This window comes from Opisthocomus hoazin, chromosome Z (assembly GCF_030867145.1).
Source record: "Opisthocomus hoazin isolate bOpiHoa1 chromosome Z, bOpiHoa1.hap1, whole genome shotgun sequence".
NCBI lineage: Eukaryota > Metazoa > Chordata > Aves > Opisthocomiformes > Opisthocomidae > Opisthocomus > Opisthocomus hoazin.
Genome location: NC_134454.1, coordinates 80417791 through 80444942, shown reverse-complemented (window position 1 = coordinate 80444942; position 27152 = coordinate 80417791). Strand labels below are relative to the sequence as shown.

The following is a 27152-nucleotide window of genomic DNA, read 5'->3' as shown; positions in this document are numbered from 1 at the left end:
CCCACGCAGGCAAGGGGATGGGGCTGGTGCCACTGCTCCACCAGCCCAGGGCGGTGCTTATGTCATCAGTGATGTCACAGTGTGGCAGCAGGGGGGATCTGGTGGCCTTCCGTCAGTCCCATAGCTATGCTCTGGTTCTAGCCTGGGACACGGCAATTGCTGCTTGCGTCCCTGGCTTCGTCTGGGCTCCAGGCTTCCCCCCGCTCCGGCAGCGAATTACCTTAACAACGGTAGGAAACAGTTTCAGCTGGCCCTAGTCAAGATAATTTAATTTTTGGAGGTGCCGGAGCAGTGACTGCAGCTTTTCCAGCCCCCCTCTCCCATTTTTCCTTGGAAATCCTGCAGGAACCCAGCTGCGTGCACACAGCACCGCGCCAGTGCCTGGGGCTCAGCACCAGACACCGCTGTCCCAGCGTGCCCGTGCAGCCAGGGGAACTACTGGCTGCTCGCTCTCCCCTTTTTGATCAAGAAGCTGGATTTAGGTGATCCTGTGTGGCCAGTTTGCTCTCCTGTCCCGAGCGATGGGGTCTGCGGTCAGAGCACGCGATCCTCATCCGCATCAGTGCAGAGAGGCGGCTGGGTTACGCCAGGGAGGGATTTGCGCGAGCTGGGTTTGCTTTCCCCGGAGCTCGGGAGCCGAGCAGCAATCCCTGCCCCTGCAGAGACCCCGCTCTGGCGCAGCCTGTCACGCAGTGCCCTGCTCTGCTCCTGGCTCCGGCCCCTCCGCTGCTTCTGGAGATGACCGGCGAAGACCCGTGTCCGTCTCGGCAGGGTGGACGCCAGGTTTACCTGTGCCACACGGCGCAGCTCCACGCCAGCCGCTCCGACCGGGCCCACGCTGGCTGGTACCGGCCACGGCGCGAAGGCTGGCACCGCCGATGTCCCTGTCGGTGACTGCTGGGTGCTCAGAGGAGATGGTGCCGTTCGTACCCTCCCGCCCCGGTTCGCCCCAGGGAGAAAGGCCGGCGGGCTGGTTTTCATATGTATGCTTTTTAATATCATTAATTCTGTTACACTACACACAACCAGTAACAATGATAAATACTGCAATGGAAATGTTAAAAAAAATATTATACATGTTTCATGTTTTTGAAAAAAACCCCACATTTTTAAATAAATTAATGCATAAGACTGATGGTAGAAAAAAGAGAACCCAAAACAAACCACAACACAACTGATCTGTTTAAGGCCATACTCTACGCAGACGGGAACAGAAGTACAACAGTGTGCTACATGTTCTGAACGGGAAAACAAGAAAGAAAAGAAAACCCACACAAGATGCAGATTGATGCTTCGGGAGTGAAAAAACTCCCAAAGCCAGATAATAAAACCAATGGCCAAGTTAAGTGCAGCATTAATACACTCTGCATGTCAAATGATTAGCAGGTTCCTAACATGGACTAAGGTCAAGCTACAACAAATTTGTCTTCCTAATTAAAAGGTTATTCAGGTCAAACCCTACATTTAACTCTACTTTGCATTTGGCTGTTTCAGCTATGTTTAACTATACGCAAGGACAGCCGGAAATTCATCTCCTGCTCTTGAGATTAACGCAAAGGTCGGGAGGGCTCTCCTCCTGAAAGATATTTCCATTAAACACATCCAAAAAAGGATCTCGCTTTTGGTGATCCTGAAATGCCTCCTGCCAGCCCCTCCCCTGAGGTGCCAGGCACGACACAGGGAAAGGAGACATGGGAAGCATTTGCTTGGGTTGAGTTTTTTCCAAGCTGAGGACACGAAATGGAAGTGCAGATCTGATCCAGACTCGGAAGAGTGCTGTTTCCCTGTCTGCCAGAAATGTCTATCTGGAGCCTGCTGAAAGCACTCTGCCAGCATGGGAGAAACCCAGCCTGCACCCAGGCTCTGGATACAGCTGCGACGTTTGCTGTTAAAGTTGGTGCGAAGCTCCATACCTGCCCAGACAGCCAATGAACCCCAATTATTAATGCAGCCCAGAACTTGGCCACTGGAAGGCGGACGATAATCATAATGCCAAAAAACATCCCCCTCTCCCTCCAAAAACAAAAGAAAAGGGACAGTAGGGACTTTCTGCCAGCTTCCCCCAGTGGATCCCCATCAGCTGCCACCTACGCAAGATCGTCAGCGCCAGATTTCACCAGCATCGACCCAGTATATTCCCAGTAAGGTGCCTGTCTGCAAGGGGCAAAGAAGCTTCTTGGGACATGGTCAGAGCCTCCTGTACTGCCCTGCTAGAGTGCGTGCGGAGGAAGCTACGGTACACGAGGAAAGAAACCCAAGCAGAGCTGCTAGACTTGTGACGGCCAACGACTGTCCGGGCTGCCTTGGGTTCGGGTGGGAGGGGCGGACGCAGAACTGGGCTGAGAGTCACTTTGGTGCAACTGCCTCTGACGCTCATCACTAGTGCGTGGGGCGGGTGGGAGGAAAGGCAAGGCTGCTTTGAGAAAGAGGAGTGGAAGGAGGACGTGTGCAACATAACAAGGCTTGCAATTCTAGGACTAACCACTGGACACGGATACCGAAGATTACCTGTGACAATTAGCTATCCTTCTACCGTCGCTGCTCCCTCCCTCACCTTCTGGTCTGACCTTCTTCAGCTTGGGAAGCCGTGGCTGCTTGGCACGATGGCCAGCGCTGACCCTCCCACCCCAGTCCCTGCACAGCGCCTGGGGTGACTCAGCTACAGGATGTGCAGTGAGGTCTGGAAGTTGCATACTGGGCACAGACCAGCTCTGCATGCAAGTAGCGCCTGCCCTCAGACCCTTCAGGAAGCCATTTAACGGTGGCTCATTTCCTTTATTAAACTGAAGGTTCAGAGACCTCTGTGGAAGGAGTAAAAATGGTTAAAAACGTGCAAAAAGGCGGAAAAAAAGAAAAAATACTTTCTGAATTTCATCCCCTGCAAAGACTTCATCCTCTGCAGGAACCTTTCTTGGTGCAGAACGACAGCCCTGTCTCAGAGCAGCAGGCCCGGCGCCGCGAGGGCGCAGCTGACAGGCATCCCACCCGCGCCCCTGCCGCGGGTCCGCAGCCCGCACCAGCAGCACGTGGGCTGGCTGGCAGGCCTGGGACCTGGCGCTTGGGTCCCACACCTCTCGCAGCACTGACACCGGGGGGGTGAAGGCGGCTGGCTCGGCTCGCTGGATCACACCAGAGCTTTACACTAGCCTGGGGAACCCTCAGCCCCACAACCTTCAGGTGGGTGAAAACCCCAGCCTGCTCACCCACCGTCACGTTGGTTGGATCTCCCACGCTCTGACGTTTGCCTCGTGTCTGCCTCAGGACAGAGGCAGCTACAAGCCGAACACAGCTGCCACCGCTGCTTTTCCATGCAAAGAAACTGAGCAGAGAAATCTGTGAGCTGAGGACGGAGATGAAGGTGATAAAAAACAGAAAGGCTGTTGCAAAGAGAGCTTGTCCCAAGTTTTCCAGCTCTCTTCATGCATCTGTATTACATCTCCCAACATAACTGGAGTCTCCCAAATCATGCATCACCCTCCTTGAGGAAGGTCGGTAACAAACGGAGTAGCAGCTTTTTTGGGGTGCTGAAACAAGAAGGCAGCCTGGGTGGAGAGCAGTGCTTCCAAGGGAGCTCACCTGGGGCAGCTGGACAGGCAGCTAGGGGAGAAATGCTGCTCTGGGACAGAAAACATCTCAGCAGGTAATGAGACTTATCTCAGCCTGGCCTTTCGGTGGCCTTTTCTTTCCTGGGTGCCTGCTGTGCTTGTTTCCAGTGACACGTCTGAGATGGTCACATTTTAATGAGGCTTCTTTTGTACCTTCCACTCCCTGATGCAATCCCACCGCCTGTATCACCATTTGTTACTATGGAAATGGCTCCACAGACCAGGCAGAACCAGGGAGGCAGGCTCCTTCCAGGAGCAAACCCATCTTTTGCTGGAGCAGCTTTTTAGAGACAGAGAAAGGGTTCGGAATCATCACCAGTCACAAGCGGGGCTGGGAAGCAACGGGAAGAGCCGCCCTCCACAGGCACCAGGGAAAGCTGCCACCCGTCCTGCCAGCGTCCGTGCTGCTCTGTGTCACGGCTTGCCGCCTGGTTGTGTGGGCCACGGTGCTCTGCTCCACGTAGTCTCAGTTAGTCCCCAGCCTTTGCCTCCCCAGCAAGCTGTCAAAGCAGCGCTCAGTCAGGCAGCGTTTAGCTGCTGTGACCCTGGGATTGCCACCAACGTCAAGGAGGTCAAAGAAGGGGATGTAGCTGTAATTTTTCGGAAGCAACACATGCACACTATAGAGAGTTAAAACCACCGGATGCCAGCCCCTGTGAGAAACCTGCATTAATCTTCTTAGGTAATCCCAGGTCACAACTTCTGTGCTAAACTGCTGGCCCTTCTGCTTCAGCGTTTGTGTGGCTTTGTAACAGAGGCAGGTTTGTCTGAGGAGATGTGGTTCAAGGTTTGGGGCAATTCCTCTCACAGGAAAGCCATGAAAGGAAGTGACAACAATGCAATGTTCCGCTAGAGGTGAAAATCACCTTAAAATGAAGACCTTCCCGTGCCCTCCCCTTAGGCTTAACCTTGCCCAGCTTGCCCTGTGGCACTGCCTGTCGATGCAGATGTTTCTCTGGAACATGCAGCCTGTGCTTGCTGAGTCAAGCAGCAGCCAGGTGACAAAGCCTGCTTCATTCTAGCTAAGAGCGGCCATACCGCACGTGAGCTCAGAGGGAGAATGGAAAAGTAAAGGAAAAGCCCAGGCAAAACTACCAGTTTATACCCTCAGATGATTACATGGATGCTAAAAGTAAGAGCATGAAACTGCTGTGAGAATATCCCAAATGAGCCCTTCAGTGCTCTCTTTCCTCCCATCAGCATTCCCTAGTCCAGTTGCGCTCCTAAGTTCTTTAATTCTACTAGCAGAGGATGGTGCTGTTGGGCCACCAAATCTTCTCACATGTTCCCTGTGGCAGCATGCAGATGGAGCAGCCAGCTGCACTAGAGCCAGCTGCCAAATAACTGTGAAACACATACTTGCCAAACATCTTCCCCCAAAGCTGTTTAACCTCTCTACTAACCTCCACCCTGCAGCCTGCTGGCACGTGCAAGCAACATCAGAAGCTGGTAAACAGTGGGAAAGCAGAGCAGTACTTTGAAAATACACAAAAAATTTCTATAGCATGCTTATTGCATCTTGCTTGCAGAGCTATCGTATCAATGGTGCCCGTCACACACTTGACAACATCCATGCAGGGTGGTGGTAGCATCTTGGAAAGGCAGGTTTCTCCCCTGTGCTGCAAAAGGCAACGGACATCAAGAGGGGATGTGACTTGCCTGAGGTACATCAAGAGGGGATGTGACTTGCCTGAGGTTAGAGCAAATGTGTACCATGTGCCAGCAGCAGCAAGGGACCCCAGGTCTTATTTCTGTGCTCTCACAGTCCAGCAGACTCTCTGCAGTAGTATTTGGCTGTGGTGCCAGCTCGGGGACATGGTGTTTCTGGTGTGTGCATCTGAAAGCGAGCTTTGCTCCCTGCTGGTATCAGCACTGCACTGAGACAGATTAACTGGGACAACCGGGATCTGCCCTAGGCCAAGACAGCACTTGGCAACCTTTCTATTCACTGCCTGTTTTCCTTTTCCTGTTGTTCCATCTGGTGCCCAGCTGGGTCCTTCCTTTCTTCAAACACAACTTCATGTTTCTGTTGAGCCACATACAGGGCACTGCACTTTTGAAGCCTCCTGCATGCCGCTGTACAGCTTGCAGGCCAGCCTGAGGACAGACTCTGCACGGAGAGGAATGGATTCTGCTCAGGACTGCAGACCAATGTGTCAGCCAGCACACAGCTGAGCAGAGCAGGTGCCTCTTTCTGTGAAAGGAGCTGGAGAGACAAACCAGAAGCAGCCGAGTCCATCCTGTCCATGGGAGAGCATCCCGAAGTCCCTTTCAAAGTCCACGCAGCGGGCCTGGTTGCCTGCTTTTGCAGTCACAAGGCATCTGCAGAAAAGACAGGCAGAACAGCAAAGCAGACCCAATGGCCAAGCCTACATGTTGAGGGTAGACATGCAGCAGCGTCAGACGTGATCCAGTGGCTCTTCCAAGGGTTGGCTTCAAGATATGTCCGACAAGACATCAAACGAGCTGGTCGCCTGGACATCAGCCTCCTTTTACGCAAAGTTCATTTACAGCCACCACAAAAGCACACCATTCTATCTAAAGACCTTCCTCAGCACTAAGAGGATGTTCCTCCTCACACAGTCATTTGGAAATGGGGAATTTGCAGACCGAAGAGACAGAGTTGAGTGCTGAGACTAGAGTTCAAAGCCAGCTCACATTAAAGGGCAAAATTAACACTGATAAAAGGGAAGGACTTGCTTAAACTCACGTAATTTGGTGACTGAAATGACACAAAATCCTAACAAAAAGCCAGTCTGGCTTTAGGACCCATCAAATGCAAATACCTTTGTGGAGTCACCAGCATCAATACCCTTAAAACCTATTTGCATGGTAATTCAGATGGACAGTGATGCAGCCTTTCATACTCCATTGTGCTCCTCCCGTTGGTATTCTGTACAACTTTGGACTGAAAATGGGGCCTGAGAAGATGATCTAGTTTGGTGCAAAGACTGGAACGAGGAACAATTTGCTTTCTTGCATGCAATATGCATTTAGAAGAGTGCCCAGCAGCTCTGCAGATTTTAGGGCTTTATAATGCTGTGACAGTGTCAGGGTCCATGCTTTTTGCTTTTTGCCTTCTTCAGGCTGTGGTGGCAGAGACTGGTCTGGGGAGAGCAGTGCCAGAACGGCCATGTATCTGTACACCTTCCCCAGAAGTCACCACAGCGTAACCTCCAGCGAGGGCGCAAGGAAAACCTTCTGGCTGAAGCAAAGGTCTGAACATGAGACCAGACGGGGAGCCAGCCCAACGTGCGATTAATGCATACTGACGGGCTGTCCACCATATTTCGTAATGAGCCAACAAACATGCCACAAGGCCATAACCTGCTTACGCGGCTGTGCTTCAGAAGGGTTAGTGTTCAATTTTCCATGATAGCCACACGTGCATTGCCTTAATCCATTCAGCCTTCCTGATAATGACCCTAAACAGGTAGCTACTTTCCCCCACCCTTTCTACTTTATCCCCCTAATAAAATATATGAACACAAAGCATAGAGAGGAGAAGCCAAAAAATTGCCATTTTATGGTCCTGTACTGTCATGCCAAACCAGCTATTTGTGCAACCAACTCCTTCTGTGTGCAGGGAAAAACAGTTGGCTTGTGCTCGGGTCTGTATTTGGAGGAAGCGCTGGGTGTGACATTTAAATTTATCTCCCTCCCTCCCGAAAGGGTTCTGCTAGAAGCAGACGCACACCACACAATGCAAAAGGCTGAGGGCAGTTGCAGGGCAGCGGAATGCCTCAGGGCTCAGGGCAAGCAAAAACCAGCAACAGAGGTCATACAAGGACTTGGTCGTGGTGCCATGGAGCCGTGGTTATCAGGGAAGGTCTGTCCTTCAGAGGGGAGGCGTTAATCCTGGGAGATACAGTGTCAGCAAGCCTCATTCTGTCTTAGACCGAACATGTTGGCAGCATGATGGAGACCCGTGGGGCCTGCAGTCCTCCCTGGCTGACCCGTGTAAACAGACGGCTGGTTGCTCTAGCAGGTACACTGAAATGCTCCGAGCTCCTGAGCAAGGGCTGTGGGAAAGGCTGAGTGTGTGCAGCCCGGCTGGAAGGCACAGAGGCTGACCCAGGAGGATAAAATGCAATCAAGATGCTGCATGGTACCAGTGCTGACCTGAAAAGTCCCTCTTTAGAAGAGTCAAGATTTAAAGCGACTTGGTCATGTCCTGTAGGATTTGGTTTAACTATGGTCTTTCTGACTACATTCCCCACTAAAAAAGAAGACTTCTTAAGGGAATGTTTTTACCCTTCTGTCCTTCCTCTCTACAGGGTGTTGTTAGAGCTCTTCCCCCACCTCCAGACAACTCGCTAACCTCAACCTGAGCTAGCACTGGAGTCGAAAGCAGACACACGAAGGCAGAAGTGACTAATTGGAGACCTGATTTGTTGTGCTTCTTTATGAACATTTTGGAAATATGCCCCCTCAGCATTACCAGGTGGAGAGAAAGGGAGAGGAATTCACTTAAGGAACACTCTTCCTAGAGGAGCCGGCAAGTTAACCAGCACTTCTGCACGAGGAGGCAGGGATGCTCAGTAAGCAGCACCACTCTGTCCTCTTCCTGTGGCCTGGAGCCAGGGTGCCAGTGCGCAGTTTTACAGAGGGGGGGCAAACACAGCTTTCACAGTTAGTGAATAATAAAGCCCAGGAATCTTGTGTGCCTGCTCTTTTGCTCATGCTGTGGATGGTATCGTGCTTTTCACTACACAGAATTAAACACAGAATGTTAAATAAATCTCCTCCTAATCATCAAGAGGACTTCTTAAAGACTCAGCTCCCTTTACGAACATTTCAGAGGGGGGATCTGTCTGTCAGGGCAGAGCTCAGGCTCTGCCTTGTGACTCAGGAATTCTGATGGGAAGCTCGAAATTGCCCTCCCTTTTTCCCTTCCCCAGGGTATAAAGCAAGTGATGACCCAAGGCAGGCCGTCCTTCCTCCTGGCAGGGCAGCTAAACACACAGTCGTGCCTATGGCAAAAGATTTCAACACTGAGAAAAACGCCAGCCCATCCCTGCCTGAGCCCTGCATATGCTGCAGCCAGCAGTGCATGACTGGCCAGGGAGAGGACATGTTTCCTAATTCCAGAAATTATTTTGCATTCAAAACAATGTGCTGGTGAACTGGCAATTCAGTCCAGCAACCTAAGGTAACGCCAGGTTTCCTGACTATTCCAGCACCAAATAAACACAATTGCTCCTGCCGTGGGACAGCTCTAACACAGACCAAGCCTGGTTCACAAGTGGGCAGATATGGGATAAACAGTAGTTTCCTCTCCTGGTTTTTTTTCAGCCAAAGCTGTTCATAATCCTGCTGTTGCTGAAAACTCCCCTAAAGTCTGACGCCACCACAAAGATTCCTTCAGGGTTAACAAATCCCTCCCAGAGGCACCAAGAGACGCGGTGTCTAGAGAACATCAACAGTTGAGCGCTGTAAAAATGTGCTTTCTTCAACTAACTTTTCCAGCACTGACCTTCAGACTGTACAGCTCTAGTCCTGCCTTGTGCAGGTCTCATTTTTTCTTAGTTGAACAAAGTTTAGGATTTTTGGAAGCAGATGAGTCTCACAGGAGTTAAGTATAGGCTGAAGTCAGTATACGTGACTGGACTGAACTCAGGAGTATGGCATTCTTGGGAAAGGACTGAATCCCTGAAGGGCACGGATGGATTGCAGATTGAATCTGATGTATTTGGTGATAATTTAATGTGGAGCTAAGGGTAGATTGCATGGGATATGTGACAAGACAGCTCCAGCTAGTATTGAGTCACAGTGAAATGCCACCTATTTGTCCCCTTCGCAAGTGAATGAATTGTGTCATGCTAGTCCTGGCTAGCCTTGCCATAAGAAAGGATGCCCTGCCATGCTCCTATTCCTGTGCCCCAGTTACAGAATCATTTTGGTTATGCAAATGAAACAGGCTTAGTGAATTAATTAAGAACTGACCTCCTCTTGCTGGTAAGAACCCCTGACACCTCAGACTCACCCTTGATCATGTAGATTGGTTTCGGTGGGCAGGATTACCTGCAGCCCCACCTGACGCTTCCCATTTTGGAACAGACACCTTACAAAATATCCCCAGTCCCTACACAAATCAAGGAGGTATCTCTGGAGCACTCTGCATTTGCTCTCCAGACCAGTCAGTTCCGCCAGGGACTGCCTGGCACTTTGAGCAACTTCTCTTTTGTTTAACCATAGTTTACAATAACTTATCAACCAATCATAAAATGAATTTTTTGGTTTCTCCTGGCTCCATGAACACAAAGAGGTGCACGTCCTACCATAGGAGGAAGCAATGGCTGTTAAGTTTTACAGTTATAGTGGAAAGCACTGATCACAGCCTGCCAGCCTCACTACTGGATGTGACAGGCGGTGGAGGAGGTGGCTTGGCAACACATGCAGGTAGGGTTGACCGATTTAGGGGGGATTAGGTCGAGGTCCTCATCATCTGGGATCTCATCTAATCGGTAGCCATCCTTTAGCAGCTGGATGTTCAAGTCTTGGTTGATCTGCTACAGACAAAGAGACAAAGTCAAACACTTGAGACTTCTTACTTCTGACGGTTAGAAGATGAAGGAGTTCCCTTATTCTGCAATATATTTCCCCATCCTCAGCAGCTGCCCCAGCAATAAAAGAGTCCCAGTTTTTGACCACAGGTGAGGGCTGGCTTCTGTTCTAGCTTCTCCTAGAGCAGGAATATCTACAGTGAGATACTCCAGAGTAGCAAGTCGATACACTATTTTATTCCGAAATAATCTTTCCATGAAGACAAGCCCTCATTTAAAGTAATGTAATAATAATGTTAATAAACAACTGGCAGCTGTGCAGTCCCTCCTCTCAGTCTGGGGCACACTAGCAGTTGAAACGTGGTAAAGCCTTTTGGCTCTTTGTAATCTCAGATTCAAGTGCTGTCTAACCAGATCTGGGTGAACAACTCTTTACCAGGGCCCAGATGTGGCCCAGATCATTTGATCTGGTCTCTGCTCTGGGCCGTTTCTCTGTGTTTCAGATGTATTTTGCCCAAGGAAGGGATACAAGGGGGAAGAGCTCCCAGCAACTTGTGTGCAAAATGGCTGCTTAGCGCCCTGGATGTAAAATCTGCTTCCTGCAGAAGCAGTCACCAGAGGCTGAGCAACTAATTCAGGAGAGAGCTCATAATATATTTAGAAACAATGCAGAGGGATTAACAAGCCCGAGCTTCCTGCCTTTCCGCTTTGAAAGGGCAAGAATTCGTATCTGCAAGTCCTCCCTGGAATTTCTGTCGGCTCCAAGTAAACATGCGCTGTGTGACACTGAGCGCCCCAAGAACTGGAAATCACAGCGCACCCTCAGATCCCCTGTTTGCATCCTTGGCAAGCACATGATTGCTGAGCTGGTGCGACAGACAAATTGATGCTTTTGCACCACATGGGCCAACAGTGCAGGACTAAGCAGAATTGGGAAAAGCTTGAGTGAAGCCAAAGGTAGCTGTGAAAACAGCCGACGGGCAGATCTCTGTGCCACAGCAGTGCGGAGATGGAGCCAACTGGATCATCAGGGAAGAAAGAAACATGACACAGTTTCTGCCATGGCCCCTTCTAGAGTCACAGAGTCTACACCACTGGAAATTAGTTGTGTGGCCATTTCTGGCAGTGCAATGCCACTCTAATTCATTTCTGGCTGTTCTACTATTGGCATTCATGGCAAGGATGGCAGGAGAGAGTATAACTCACCTCAGCTGATGAGTATCCCGAGGAGGAATATCTGGACATGTCAAAGTCGTCATCACTGCAGGGAAGGACAAGACACAGCAAAGAAGGAAACAGTTAGGGAGACCTGTATTCCCTGGTTAGCCCTATCTTTCTCGTGCCATGACGCTGTCCGTGAGGCACAGAGAAGTTACATCAAGGGAGCCTGAAGAGCAGTTTTCATCTGTGACCCTCAGATCTCTCCATCACATTGCTCTTTACTCACATCTCTTCCTATTTGTTTACACACACATACCAGTTACAGCACATGCCAAAGGGCACAGCAAGGAAGAGTGAGAGCAGCCTGCAATAGTGGTTTCAGCAGGAATTAGCTTCAGTGCTACACTCTGGCATGAAACCTCACTTGCACCATAACGTATATCGCCTTACTAACACTTTGCATACCTGTCTGTATCCAGGGCTACCAGCGGCTTTTCATCTGGACTCTGGTCTAATGACGAATAGCCCTTATTGGGAACGACGAGCCTGAAATAATTAAATGTTGTATGTTAACCACACAGTGAAGCTCAGTACCACACACAGTCTAGGGGAAAGCTATACAATAGTTAGGCTTTCCCAATTTCACGTCCTTTCAAGCCCTCCTTTATTGGTGAAGGCGTTCCAGTGGGCGCAATTCAGAGGAATTGAGCTGCATTTCTGGGTAGTTTAGAGCAGTTTCGTAGGTATGAACGCTGGACATACCTTGGGAACATGCTCCTTCCTGGAAGAAAAAATCGTTGGGACACTCTGTGCTTCATTCTAGTGAACCTATTGGACTGGCACTGCTGGTCGTATCAGATTGCTCATTTTTGTGTTGCTTTTTTTTTTCCTAGCAATGAGTACACGGCACTAGCATGAGTCCCTACCCATCACCCGCCAACACAACACTTCTGAGATCTCAGTCCTAAATTTAGCAATATGAGAAATATGAACTGGTGGGTATGGCGTAAGAGCCCAGTCAGACTAGCACTTTTAAAATCCCATTATTTTATAATGACTTTCACTTCATCAGAAGCGTTACAAAGGCTGACGATGACTTTGCACCTTTAACTGTGTGAGGGAGCTTGTGAAGTGGAATACAGGCTTCAGAGCTTCTAGGATAAGGAAAATACACTAATACTATGGTATCTAGTTCACAACACAGTTCTTGTAACCACAAAACTGCACAAAGACTTTAGTTCATATTTAAATATGATCAACCAAACTGAGTGAGCGGGAACCGTAGGAGCGATGAAAATCTCCTCATTCTGTGGGTTAACTCAGGTTTTCTCCCAAATGAAGAACTGGTCTTTAACAACAAACAATGACGCACAATGATGCTTTACTAATTGTTTGGAAAATGTAAATCTAACGATGATAATCCACCTCAGGCATGCTCTAACTGCTCTCCAAGTACCTGAAATGTTTTTCTGCTTCTTCTCAGAAAATTTCAGGAAGCCATTACAATTTTAGTAATACAAAGGCCTGCCAGGCACTGAAGATGGGCAGGCTCAGGGAGAGTGAAATATATCAAATGTTATCACAAAGTAGATATATAGGTTTATGACTAGTTGCATTTTCTTAGGGTGTTTACTGAAATGCAAGATTAAAGAAATTAATTTTAAAACTGACACAGAACTTCCAACCTGCTGCACCAGGGGACTGAAGAAAACAGGATCCACTTGCAAAATTCAATACCCCTTCTTACAGCGCTGGGATGGTTGTTCTACTCCTGCAGCATGTAGGAAGGAAGTCAAGAAGCAAAGAGGTCTGGAAGTGAAGCTGTGATCTGGCAGCAGCAGCTTGCCCACATAGATATCAGAAGTACTGACTTCCATTCTTGCTCTCCAGTTTTCAAGTCACTGCTCCATATATACTCATCAAACAAAATACTATCAGAGGATCTAGGAGAAGAACCCTTTGTGGTGCTATTTACTTGATTAAAAAAAAACCAAAAACCACTGCATCTTTTTCTTGACAAATGCCTTTTTTCTTCATAACACAGAATTTCAATTTTTCTGCAACAGACAAAAACTGTGATAATGTCTCTGCCCCTCATCTAAGTCTTTCCCCTGCATACCAATTGTCCGTATTTTCACTTCCCACTGTCCTTGGAACAAAGACAGGTAGCAGCTGTACCTGCTTTCACCCGCAGCTGTCCCAGTATTAGCTTCGTCTTGGTGTTTTTGCTCACTTAACATGAAGCATGTTATGACACAAATCTGCGTTTACGTTGTCCTCAGAGTGGATCTGTCTGTGCCCACGTGGTGCAGATGGTGTTGTGGGCTCTGCCTGTGCTTGTAGCAAGTGTGCCAGCATCACACCAACCTTGTTCACATTTTATTTGCTCTCAGGGAGACTGAGCGTGTTATGGATCCAGATCCTTTCACCTCTAAGGCTGGCTGTGCCCTTACCCCACGAGAAGACTAAATGGTGATGGCAAGCTGGTACTAGAGGCTAGATGTCAGAAATTCATGCAGATAATACAGAAGAACAGAAGCCCTGGGGAAGGAGGAGGAGGTGGAGTAGAGGCTAGGAGAGGCAATGTGGTTTGCCTGAACAAAGGAAAAGATATTTGATGAGAACAGCACAACGGTTAAAAAGGATGAAATGGCTTTAGTTTATTCTCCTCCAGCAGAGACCAGAGGAAGCCAACAGTTCAGACTTAAACCATAACCCGAACTTTTTGCAGTGTATCCCACTGGAGTATCTCCCATTATAGTGCAACGGTTCTACTGTGAAAAGAAGCTGCTTGAACAAGCTTCTGGCATTTCTGCCTTCCTGGGATTGCCCTGTCAGTGGCAAGAGAGACTGAACCACTCCGAGGTATTACTGGGGCTGTGCTCATGGTGCAGCTCAGTTCCCAGAAAGCCACAGGAGCTGGGGGATGAAGAGACCTGCACTGGTGAGACCCTGTGCCAGACATCTCCCAGCTACATGGGAACTACGGAGCTTGGCTACATCTGCTACTGAAGCAATGGCTGCAAACCTCTCTTTTGCACATCCCAAGGAATGCTTCTACAGGCTGTGTGAAAAGTAACTTAGAAAAGCAGGCTATGCTTGGCTGTGGAGGGGTCCTCTGAACAGTGCTCAGATGTCCACAAATGGAATAAAACTGAGCCGGCTGTTCAAAAGCTTTTGTCAATAGGTGTCACTGCTCTGCTCTTCCCCACTCAAATCACTCTTCTTCCCAATCAGCAGTTCGGACACAACAACCTCTCCAAGCACAAGTCACTAATTTTACAGGTAGGCATCTGTATTTATCCCATCTTCTCTCCCTTACCATCTTCCTCTGCTAATTTCAGTTTTTCTGAATCTCTCAAGCAGCAAATCTGCTACCACTCCTCTTGGGAAGCTAGCATTCAGCCTACTGCCAAAAAACCCAAGTCTTTCTAGCTTGTATTTGGAAGACAAGGAGGAGCAGTGGGCATGAAAACCCAGCTGAGAGCATTTACTGAATTTCTTGCTGCCATGAAGGCCCTGGCTCCCTTCTACGGTCTCAGCAACCAAACACAGAGCAGGGAGCAAAGCAGTGTATTCCACCAGCATTGCAGGGGCCTACAAATGAAAACTGACAAAGTCCTGGCATGATTTATGACTACTGTTTTGGGTTTTGGGAATTAATGTGAACAAGGAACCTCATCTGGTCCATGTGTTGCATACAGACAGGGTCTGACCTGCAGCTCCTGTTCTACTTAATATATGGTAATCCATGCAACTTTTCCATTCATCAGTAAACACCCAGCATTCATGCAGATTTTTCTGTCATTTTAAGTGAGGTCCTGCACTAAAAACTGCCACCTTTCTGGCAGCACGCAAAGTATGCAATACCTCGGGTTCAGGGGGGCTCCTGCCTCCCGAATGCAGGTAAGTAATACACTGGTGTACTGAAGCTTGCGTGGAAAAAAAAGAAATACTCTAAAAGAAAGTATTCAGCTAGGAACATCTTTTTATAGCAGTTTGTAGCAGTGCCTGGTACTGTCATACAGAGATGTGCCAAAGCAGCTCCAGCAAAGTATGACCGCGCTGTCCAAAGTGCAGAGGAGGTATATAGCAAAGAACACAGAGATGGATTATTTACAAGCCTTCACTAAGGCAACCAGTATGGGGAAGTGGTCATTATCAAAAAGGAGCAGGGGAACTACTGTGATAAAAGCAGCCAGGGCAGAACTAAGCTCTAAACCAGTCTGCATTACATGAAGCAGCATCGTACCTCTCCCACTGGGAGGATTATATGTTACATGAAGCTACCCCGAACACACCAGACAGCTGTATCAAACCCCTGATTTCGACCAGGCTGGGCTGCCTCTGCCCCATGCAGACTGCACTGTCACTGGTCCTGGGCTCAGCTGTCCCTGCATCACAGCACGGCTCATCTGGGCGTGCCAGCTCCAGGAAGGAACATCACTGCTCTTGCAGCGTGTTTGGCAGTAGGCGAATGGCAATGAACATTGTCCTTACCCATCCCACGGCCATTAGGGATTGCAGCTTAGAGCACAGCTGAGTGAGTGCTTTTCCAGTCCTTACCTTGTTCGTGCCATCACATTGTTCTTCTTGGGCTGCTGATTAACTGGGCTTCCCATGTTGCCGTTCTTCAGGGAGCCCTTCCGAGCCAGCTCCCTCTGCTTCTCTGCATATGGGATACAAAGGGGAAAAGCAAAATTAGGGCAACAGCCTAGCTGGCCACCATACAGCTACAGAAACCCAGATTTGATAGCAGCAAAAGGCATAGCAGAATTAATAGCAAAGGACATGAGCTCTCTGTTTCCTAAAGAGGGGCACTGCAAAGGCTGGATGAGCTGTGTCCCATTGCCTCCAAGGTCACCAGAGGCTAAAACTAATGCCCCTTGACTCACAGCAGCTTGTTGACAATGCCACACTAAGGTGGTCGACAACCTTCTGGATGAGACCCAGCTGAGGCAGAGAAAGGGCAGAGACCTTGTCTCTATCTGAACCTGGCTGCTGCACAGACCCTAAGACTGTGCTTTGTGCCGGGCAAGGGAATTTACCCTTCTACCTTTTCCTCTCCCCCTCTGAGGCTGCTGCTGAGGGGCCCACTGGGGATCAAAAAGCATCTCCATTAAAGCAGCATCATCATTTAGTGTTAGTGCAGCTTAGCTTGACACCAGGCCTGAGTTATTACTGTTCCCCTAGACAGCAGCTCACCACACTAACACACCCTACAGCAGAAAGTGTTTCTGCCTTCCCTGCTTCTCCTCCTGGCAGTCGGTGATGAACACATTAATTCTTGGGAGCTTGCTTTCTTTATTTAAAAAGTGAAACATTTTGCAGCTGTATTTTTAAACAGCAAATTGTTTGCTTAAATTTTCAGTGCGTTCTACTCGCTGCTGAAATGTACCTTAGAACACCGACAGTATGTCAAGCTTTCTTTATGTATTCAGTGCAAGAGGGGATTTACACTAGCTTCTCCTTTAAGAGAGACTATTTCTCTTAATAACTTCTCACCACTGGATCACAACTAGAAATCAGGTCCTAAAGCTCAGCCTTCTGCAGGTATGCAATGTCTGTGCTGTATTAATACAGCTCTACCTCCAGCAGGGATAGGAGGCTATCGATGATGGGTTTTCATGTAACTGATACTCAGTTTCCTGATTCAAAGTCCTTGTTTGTTTCTTTAAGGAAATCAGTTGGGTTGAGTTAGCCATTAGCCGCAAAAGTTGAGCTGACTGCCCCAACCTCAACCCACAACACCAGGCACGGCTTACAGGGAAAAGTTCACTGTGGGGCCAGTAAGGGAGGAAACGGACCAGATAAAAACGTTCTCCAGAATGTGAGAAAATGTTGGGAAGTATTTTGATGGCATGCCTGAGTAATAGGAGTTTACCAGACTGCTTGCTGAGGAACCTGAATAGCGAATTTGTTTTGCTTCTGCTTCCCCTGTGGTGTGTGAAATGTGCCGATATACTTTTTTCTCTTGCAGATTTCATTCCCCTTGGAGAGAAAAGCATCTTTTCCCACTTGTCGTGGAAAAGCAGCATACTGACTCAGGCTGTGCAAGTGCAAAGTGGGCCAACTCTGTCCCTTCCACACAGGTGTGAGCAGTCCTGTGTTAGCACACATGTCCAAGGCTGCCTTTCTTCAGAGACAAGTAAGCAGCAGAGATGCCTAGAGATCATGATGATGAGCGCGGATGAGGAACCTGCAGAGAGGAGTATATACTGCTACAAACCATGCCCAGCCCTGCTCCTGCTGACAAGAAACGCTCATTGAAATTGGCAGGAAAAGGATCAGGTAAGTAACTCTCTCTGGCATGAGCAACAAAAAGACTGATACAGCATCCAAGTCAAAACCTTCAGTCAGAGTAATTTCTCAGGACTGGAACTTGCAAATGCATTAGTTAGCTCTGTCTCCAGAATAAAAGGCTGGTATTTTGCAGGCCATGTGAATTTTGCTATTCAGACACCGAAGGATAAAGTGGGGTTTTATGAAGGCAAATGTTTACAAGCTTAAACATGACCAAACTTCCACCCATCTATACCAGAAGCTCCAGCACTGACCACTAATACACAGCGCTGAGACAAGCTGCCAATGCTGTAAGAGGCTGTATAATTCACAAAAGGCATCTGACTCAGAAAGAAGGTCACAGGTTTCATTTTCTGTCAAGGTAGTTAAGGCCTGCCTGAGCCTTTTAAATGGACCGGCACTCTCTGCTTTCTTTCGATTGCTCTGTACAAGCACCAACGCTCTTCTCCAACTCTGGTAACTCGTTCGGCTGATGAATCTGGACTTACACTGTCTTCTTCCTCCAGCAGGTCTCTCTGTGACTATTTCTGTGCTATTACTGAGTCCTAGTGCAACGTATGGGTCTGAATGACACAAGATCTCCTATTTCACCCCTTCTTTCACTTCTTTAGTGGCTTGGAGTGAACGATCCCAACTCAATGTAAGTGCAGCAGGAACATCCATGCCTGTGACCCCAGCCATATTTCTTAAGCGTGAACCAACAGTTCATCTCCCTCTTGGATACTATGAATCCTGAGTCCCTGGTGGCCAAAATGCAATGGCTTCCTGGGGGAACAGGAGGTCTACTCAGCCTTGGTGTGTTAGGACAAGCTTCTGGAAGGTGGTGGAGATGTGCATGAGTCACATCAGGCTTTGAGGCAAGGAAACTTAGTATTTGAGCCTTACTAGTACTACGAACTACTGCTAATTCCACCATCACCCTAGCGAGCTTTTGGAACTTTGCAATCTCTTGAAGCAATTCTGGGCTATAAATTAAAGCCTCGCACACCAACCATCAGGTCCATCAGAATGGGGTAAGGAGGTTTGCAATGCCCGTTTTCTGCATGATGCTTCCTCCTGGTGTAGCAGGTGGAGTTTGTGAACCCTACTTCTAGGTAGTGAGCTCTTTCGCTGCCTTCCAGCTCACCTGCTTTTCACCCTCAGATGTTTGTCTGACAGCCAGGTTCCCGAGCTCTAAGTACTGGAGCTCTTTTTAGAAATGTGACTGATTTAGGCACTTCTGAAGATGTTACTTTCAGGGTCCAACATTTTAACAAATCCCTGTAATTTCACAAATTAAAGTAGTTCTCACAGCAGCCATGATCAGACACATAACCAGCACAGTAAAGACAAGGTGAGAGGAGGAACCACAGCCTAGCCCTGATAAGTATTTTTCTTTAAAGTCTGCCTGATGCTATACCTACATGAGCATGAATCCTAAAAACACAAGCCTCCACCAACCCAGCTGGGCTAACCTTTGTGTGAAACCTGGAAACTATGCATCTGGACAATTCTCAGCGAATGAAAAGCTAAGATGCTCTTTTCTTATTTCTTCTCTGGCATGGTAGTCAAGTATTGCCCACTGGACTTAGATGAGACCTGTGTTCTCACGTCTCCCCCAGCATCAAGGCTGCTGCGTAGCTTGAGACATTAAGGGCACAGTCCCACCAGAAGCGATAGGCATAGCCTGTCCCCAGCACGTGGTGGTTTCTGGTGTTGGCTATGCAAAGGGTTTCCATGTCCATAACTGTCTGCGCTGCCTGCAGCATTCCAGTACATTCAGTGAACTTCCAGGAAGGCAATGCAGCTTCATGGAAAATCAATGCTGACCCTACAAAACTGCTTAACTCTGGGCAACTCTTGGGCACCAGAAGAATGAGGAACGGTTAACAGGCACTCTGGCCACATACAGAGAAAGTGGGACATAAAAGAACAAATTAAAAAAACAGAAGACTGATTTCCAGCCACTAGTTATTTTGCGTCTGGTGAGTTTGCTGTTGGATGATCAATGAAAAGCTAATACAGCAGAAATACGAGGTGAAGGACAGAGACTTAGAGATGGGGAAGCCAGAATGAAACAAGGCTGCTCTCCAGCTGCTTCAGAGAAATCACCAACTACCGGCAGCAAAAGAGCTATATAACAGCAGAGCTCCAATGATGCTCTTTACATGGCATTTGCAAGTATTTGAAATGAGTTGTTTAGCTTTCATTTTACTTGGCTGTTCTACTTTTTACCGCTGTACCTAGTGAAATACTCACACCCATGAAATGGTTACGGGTGAGTGAGTACACTGGGAGTACAGGTATGACGGCTTGCAGAGTCAACAGGCAATCACTAGCAATACCAGCAGGGCTGGTACAGCTGGAGGAGAGACAGCTTTAACCGAACACAGATTCCTGCTGGCTTTTAAATAATTTTCCAGACAGACTCTTCCCTGAAGAAGCAGGATAGAGCAGAGGAGATTGGGAGGGCGTGAAGCAGCCTGCATGTGCCTTTAACATAAGAAGTATGCTCAACCAGGAGTCTGAAGATCCTGTCTGACATTAGCAGGGTTGCTGTGTTGGGTAATATATTGGGTTTGTGTGGCAAGGTTTTGGTAGCAGGGGGGCCAAAAGGGTGGCTTCTGTGAGAAGCTGCCAGAAGCTTCCCCTATGTCCAACAGAGCCAATGCCAGCCAGCTCCATGATGGACCTGCCACCAGTCAAGGTCGAGCCCAAGAGTGATGGTGGTAGCACCTCTGGCATAACACAGTTAAGAAAGAGAAAAAAAACTGTGTAAGGGCATTTGCAGCCAGAGACAGGAGTGAGAAATCTGCAGACACCAAGGTCAGTGAAGGAGGAGGGGGAAGGAAGTGCTCCAGGTGCCGGAGCAGAGATTCCCCTGCAGTCCCTGGAGAAGACCATGATGAGGCAGCCTGTGTCCCTGCAGACCAAGGAGGTCCACGCTGCAGCAGGTGGATGCCCCAAGGAAGCTGCGACCCCATGGGGAGCCTGTGCTGGAGCAGGCTCCTGGCAGGACCTGTGGCCCCATGGAGAGAGGAGCCCACACGGGAGCAGGGTTGCTGGCAGGGCTTGTGACCCCGTGGGGGACGCGTGCTGGAGCAGCCTGTTCCTGGAGGACTGCACCCCATGGGAGGGACCCACATTGGAGAAGTTTGTGGAGAACTGCAAGCCTGTGGGAAGGAGCCACGTTGGAGAAATTCATAGCGGACTGTCTCCTGTGGGAGGGCCCCCACATTGGAGCAGGGGAAGAGTGTGAGAAGGAAGGAGCGACAGAGACATTGTGTGATGAACTGATCGCAAACTCCATTCCCTGTCCCCCTGCACCGCTTGGGAGGAGGAGATAGAGAAAATTGGGAGTCAAAATGAGCCTGGGAAGAAGGGAGGGGTGGGAAGAAGGTGTTCTAAGATTTAGGTTTTGTTTCTCATTACTCTGCTCTGATTTGATTGGTAATAAATTAAACAAATTTTCCCAAGTCAAGTCTGTTTTCCCCATGACAGTAACTGGTGAGTGATCTCCCTTTCCTTATCTTGACCCATAAGCTTTTGTTGCATTTTCTCTCTCCTGTCTAGCCAAGGAGTGGGAGTGACAGAGTGGCTTGGTGGGCACCTGGCATCCAGCCAGGGTCAACCCAGCACTGGTAATCTACCTGGCTCCATGCTTGAACAGAGCAAGGTAGCATTAGCTTCTGTTTCAGTGGAGAGCTTGGAGAACACAGACAGCTGTGCTGTCAGCCTGAGACGCACTGAGGAATTTGGTTGCACCAGTTCCACTTAAGCTCATCCCGGACATTGTGTCAGAAGAGGAACACATCTGTGCATTCACGTGTGTGTGTGTATGTGAGGAGGAGGTCCAAGATCCTTTTGACGCCATTATACTGTTCTGAACAGCATGCGGCACAGCCCTTTATCTGGACCTGCCAACCACACCATGTCTCACCCCTCCTTTGTTGTCCACCTTGTCACTTCATCTTTACGACACTGTTCCCTTATGACATTAAAATCATTTAAAGAAAGAAGATGAATCTGCTCAGCAAGCAAGCTGCTAGCCTCACACTAGCCTGTTCTGCTTGCTGACCCTATATGAACTCTTCAGCATCTGCTCCAAGTGCTGCTTCAAGGTAAGCTCCACTGGTGACATGATGACAGCCAAAGAAGCCCATGGAGCTTTCAGTATGGCAGTAATAACACCTAAGTGTAAAGCAGCAAAAGAAAAACATGCTGCAGACACAATCCATACCATAATTGGCCCAGCCTGACACCCTGTCTGGAGTGATCTCGTATTATAGCTGCACGCAAAGGTCCTCAACAAGATGGTGCCCCAGCATGCCAAGCACTCAGCAAACCGTCCCTGCCCTGGTGTGCTTTCACCTGCCTGATTTAGGATGCATCCAAGGACAGGCAAATAACTGCATGCTGACAAATGAAGCACACTCCCACAGGGAACCTCTGTCAGAGAAAGTCGTGTCTAAGCTGAGAGGCGCTGGATTCTCCACTTACCACTGGGAACAGCTACAGCCCTAATAAATTATTTCAAGCATTGCTGTATTACTTAGTGCAATTTAAAATGGTTGCCTGTGTAGCTGGCTGGATATGTCTAGCTGCTTTATGATGAGAGAAAGTAGTAATGGAACATGTGAAGCCGAATGGACCTAACAGGAATGTGTCTACGTTAAAAATCAGACTTGAATAAATCCTTACAATTACTCATCTTGTTTCAGTGTTTAAATTAAATCATAACCAGTTTTAATAGCTTTTTCTTATTTTTTAAAAGTGAAATGCTAAACAGCTTCTTTGGTACATGTTGCTGTGTAAGGGGGCATTGGTTTTGCCTGCACTCTGCTCCAAACCAGAAATGGCAGAAGTAGCCATATGTTTCACTCTCCTGCAGAGCTGCTTCTTTTGTGGTATCCAGCAAGGCAGACAACCCAGGAATTTGGTGAACATCACCCTGTAGTATGCTGAAGAGCTACTTGGAGGGTCGTGTCCCTCCCCCCGCCCCAATCCACAGTTCTCCTCTGTCCCAAGATAGTGAGTGACTCTGGCTATGGTCAGACAGCAGTGAGTGGAGAGTGGTTTAGGATGCCATCGCCTCTCATTGCCATCATGCTTGACTACGTGCATCTCGCTCAGCTGAGGCAGCCTGATCGGCACAAACGCCATTCAGTGGCAGACAAGGCTGATCTGCTTCCCTTGCACTGCGGGCTGGAAGCAGACACTGACTGCTCCCGTCTCTTTGGTGAGAGCCACTGGCTGAACCTCACTAACTCAATTGCTTGTGAACCTGCCTGACCAGGAGGAGACGGAGCTTCCTGCGATGGGGACAGTGCAGTGTGGGTCCATGGGATTTGCTGCAGCAGGAAGACAAATTCATCTGGTTTGACAGAGTTGTATTTCTCCATCTCCAAGGCCTACGAGATGAGATTTTGGGATGTATTTGCCTCTCTGCCCCCACAGTCAGCCAAACCATTTCAAATGCTGAGGATTGCAGTGGTTCCCTGATGAATTCTACCTTCTCAAGCAAGCTGAGAATTGGAATTACACAGTAAATAAAATTAATCTGTCTGTTCAGATCCCGCTGAAGGATAAACAGAGTCGTGAGCAAACAGAGGGAGAAAGAATGAAGTGCTGACTACAACTTCCACTTCAAGACCAAGTCCTGATTTCAGTTCACTTGCATCATTTAGCCTGGGGACATTAGCATGCATCTAGTTAACACTGAAATCTTCACTACCTTTCACCTCTGACAGAGAGTATTTGTCAGCGAGGACTGTGTCACTTCTTGGAGAGATTTCAGGGTACGTACATCAATAGCGGCTTTGCCTGCAGGCTGTACAGAAAGGGAGGTATAAGCATGCTGTGTGCTGGGGCCACACTGATCCTAGTAAGGGCTGTGCTCCCCAGGGAGATCTGGAGAGTGTGACCATGTGGTGGCATTAGTGCAGCTGATGGCTGTGCCTCCCTGCTTTGGAAAGCAAGGCAAAAAAACCCCGATTTTTACTAAACAAGGGTAGCAGAAACAAAAATGCTCTGTCTGCAGCCAGACCCCTGCTCTGAATATAGAGAATATGGTTTCAAGCTGAGATGCACTGGGTGTCAGCACTGATTATTCAGGACAGGCCATCTGAATCAGGATTGTTTCACCCAGCTTCAGAAAAGACTGTTCAGATGAGCAAGGGTCAGACAGCTAAGTCACCCAACTACTGACTTGGGCAAGACACAGTATTTTTAGCTGAAGTACATTATTTTTGCTGACCCAGCTAAACTTGGGGAAATTAGTGAACTACGTCTAATTGTGAGAACTGGCTAGGCAAGAGCAGGCATATAAATCTGTCTTCCAAGGTCCCTCTTGTACCAGGTTTTAAGCATCCAAGTAGCTGCATTTCCTTATGTTTTGTTGATCTGGCTGCTGCTATGTCCCTTTGGCATGGCTGAGAGCTGTCACAAACACCAATGGGCTTTGAGTAGTTTTAAGCTCCCTTCAGCTCCCAAGAAAGCCTGACCAGACAAAGAACAGCTAATGACCAGTATAAAGACGATGTCTGCATCTCTTTATTCAAGCATGCAGCTCTTCACTTCTCCTGTAGGAGCTACTACAAAATGCAGTCAGTGCATTGCATTCACAACAACGCAGGGCTCATTCTGGGGTAACGCTCCCCTAAAGCGCTGCCTGCACAAGACACAGAGCGGTTTCTGATGGCCTGGCTGATGTCACTTTTTGCGTTTCCCTTCAGAAAACACACACCAAACCTAAATGCCACATTAATCCTTAGCACAGAGGCGGACAGGTAAAGGAAAGCTCTGGTCCCAATCAAAGTTATCATCTACTTACATCACCAGCATCTCCAAAAGTGGCTTTATGTTCCAGCAACTCCACATACGCTAGCAACACTATCCCAGCCCCAAAGCTCATTTATCTGACCCTCCTGTGATTACAGGAAGGAACGACTTCTCTGTTTATATCCACTATTGGGCTTGGACATGTAGGACAGCAGGGCATCCAGTGCAGTCAGCTGTCTAGCAAAGAAAACCTTATGGCTCTATGCTTTAGGGAAAAAAATTACTATTTTGAACACAGAGCATTTTACCTCTTTGTGGCACAACATAATTGCGAATGATCTTTGTAAAACAGTAAGTTGTGCTTTACTGCCAGGAGAAGCTATTAGAAGCTATTGAACTGGTTTACCTTAAAGCCATGTACAGCATCTGTGGCAGCAGGGGAGCAGACAACTGGGATTCTTGGCTCCCAGTCCTCGGCCTGAGCTGTCTCTGTAGCCATTTTATTTAGACAGGTTGCGGCTATGTAGCAGCAGGCAGCAATTCATCTCTCTTCATCTCTGAACATCCTTCTGTACTGATATCAAAGGCATCTATTGTCGCAGCTCCCAGATCACAAGGGCATTTTGTTGTGATTCAGCCTGTGCTTTTTCACTTAATTTTTAAGGATGGAGACTTTTATTCCTAATGGCTGAAAATACTGCATATACAGATTTAATTTATCACTGTCAAAACTGGAATGTATGAACACCATCAGTTTTATTTAAATGTATTTTTTTTTATTTTTCACATTTACTTTCAGAAAGGGATTTATTTGGTATTTTCATGTACATTTCAAAGAATATTTTTCCTGCCAGCCAGAGAACAAAGTTAGATATCTGGTGAAGTGTTTGTACCCTGACAAGCCCAGCTAAACAGTTTCAGTTTATAAATGGAACTCTGCAAAACATAATCCATAAAACTGAGCTACTCTCTCCCTTAACATATTTTAAAGGGACAGAGAGAATTACGTTATTTCACCTGGAAAGAACTTCTGCAAATAAACCCTCATCATTTCTACTCAAATGAGCACATGTTTAAGTCAAAGCCATTTGCTTGACCCTGCTGTATGGTGTAGCAGTCCAAAAAAAAAAAGAAAAAAAGAAAAAAAGAAAAAAAGAGTCTATTAAGTACAATTTAACTCTCTTCATTTAAAGCATCACTGATGCTACAGGCATAATCTAGCAGATAAGCAGAGTTAATAGCAGTGCCCACATCAAATTTGTTATGGGTCCTGATGTTCTCTGAAGAAGCATTAAGGTCACTGATGCACGCACTAAGTGTGATGTGTATTTAGGCGAGTAACAGTACAAACTTGCTTAGATGAGTACTTGCAGCCTTTGGTTACACAGGAGATCATCATACTGTGCATATTCATATAAAAACCACTTGAACAGAGGCTGACTTAAGTAGGCTTGAACTGTATACACACTTAGTCAAATGTTCATGCTTGCAGGAGTCTAAAATACACACTAAATGACTGGTCTATGGCAGAGAATATGTGCTTTATAGCCTCCATAAACTACAGATTTAATTTATTTTTAATACGTTGTAATTGGGAAAGCTTTCACTGGCTGGCAGATAACCACTGCTTGGAATGACTTGTTGATTTCCCATCTAGTAGCCAAAACAAATAAGGACAGAAGTGCTAATAACACAGGCAGCACATGAGCTTGGAAGCGACTTGCACCTCGCTGACTCCAGCATCCTGCTTGGAAAGGACCCTTGGACTTTCGTTGTTCCCAGGACTGGACTGCAGCTGACTGTCCCAGCCATGTTTCTGGATTTGATTTTGCAGCAAAATGTTGTATGTTTGATCCATTCTGTTTTATCATCCGCTGCACTTTGTTTCTACAATCCTATGCATTTCAAACAAAATTCTGTATTTTCTATTTAATAAAATGAAAGCAAATGGAGAAAGGCAGCCAGGCTGGTTAACACGCTGAATGGATGGATACTCCTTACCCCAACCCGCTTTCAGAAATCTTCGCCCTGTGTATGATACTGTTTTCTTCCCGGGAAAAGGGAAAGAATGTTACTAATTTAGCATGTCGCCCTCCCGAGAAGAGCACTCTGCTGCCCAGAAGAGGACTTTCAGGCATTGTTTCACCAGATGAATTGCCTATTTACCATGAATTTCTGTTGGAGAACAGGATAAGTACAGGCCAGGGTGCCTCTATCTGCTATTCAACTGATCAGCCCCCCATGCCTGGGTACTTGGATCAGCAGTGGCTCAGCCAGAGAGCTGTCTTGCACAGCAAACCCACTCCTGTAACAGGGTTACTGACCTGATCTCTCCCTTAGAGAGACTGCCATTGTCTGGAAATTCGACAAACAGCCTTAGAGCTCAAGCAGTTATTTAATAAGTTTATGATTAGTCAATCTGCTGATTAAGCTTTCATTAATTAGATTGGCAGGAATCCTATTTCAAAGGGATAGTGGTCCCTAATTTAATACATTTCCTCTTGGAGCAGGGTGGGGGATCTCTGTGTGAGCCCTTGAGTGCACGCTATGCCCTGACACTTCTCTCTCCTGCTGCAGAAGTACCTGCAAAAGCTGACAGCGTGGCACCTGGAGCTGCTGCCAGATCACCAGGGCATGGTGGCCCTTGGGGACAGGTCGGCATTGCAGCCCAGTTGTTGTACCTGACACAGCTCAAAGACTTGCTCTCCTCTCTTCTGAAGCCTCGCCAGACAGTGCGGAGAGAGGTAGGCAGGGTTTATCTAGGGCAGCCACAGACCTCAATAGTACAGTTTCAGAGAGCCTAGCCTGTCGTTTTGAT

At 47.8% G+C, this 27152-nt stretch overlaps 1 protein-coding gene across 3 annotated transcripts in view; it reads right to left on the bottom strand.

Annotated features, from left to right (window-relative positions):
* Window positions 1–992: 992 nt before the first annotated feature.
* The window catches only part of FAM219A (family with sequence similarity 219 member A), a 99312-nt gene continuing 73152 nt past the window's right edge, over window positions 993–27152 (bottom strand). For 2 of the 3 annotated variants that reach the window (XM_075410565.1, XM_075410567.1), the window contains exons 3-6: window positions 15839–15941; window positions 11738–11818; window positions 11318–11372; window positions 993–10117 (exon numbers count right to left, since the gene is read on the bottom strand). In XM_075410565.1, the coding sequence (XP_075266680.1) occupies window positions 9959–10117; window positions 11318–11372; window positions 11738–11818; window positions 15839–15941 (398 nt within the window). In that variant the 3' untranslated portion in view covers window positions 993–9958. The remainder of the gene's footprint in view (window positions 10118–11317; window positions 11373–11737; window positions 11819–15838; window positions 15942–27152) is intronic. The other variant, XM_075410566.1, reaches the window with a different exon arrangement.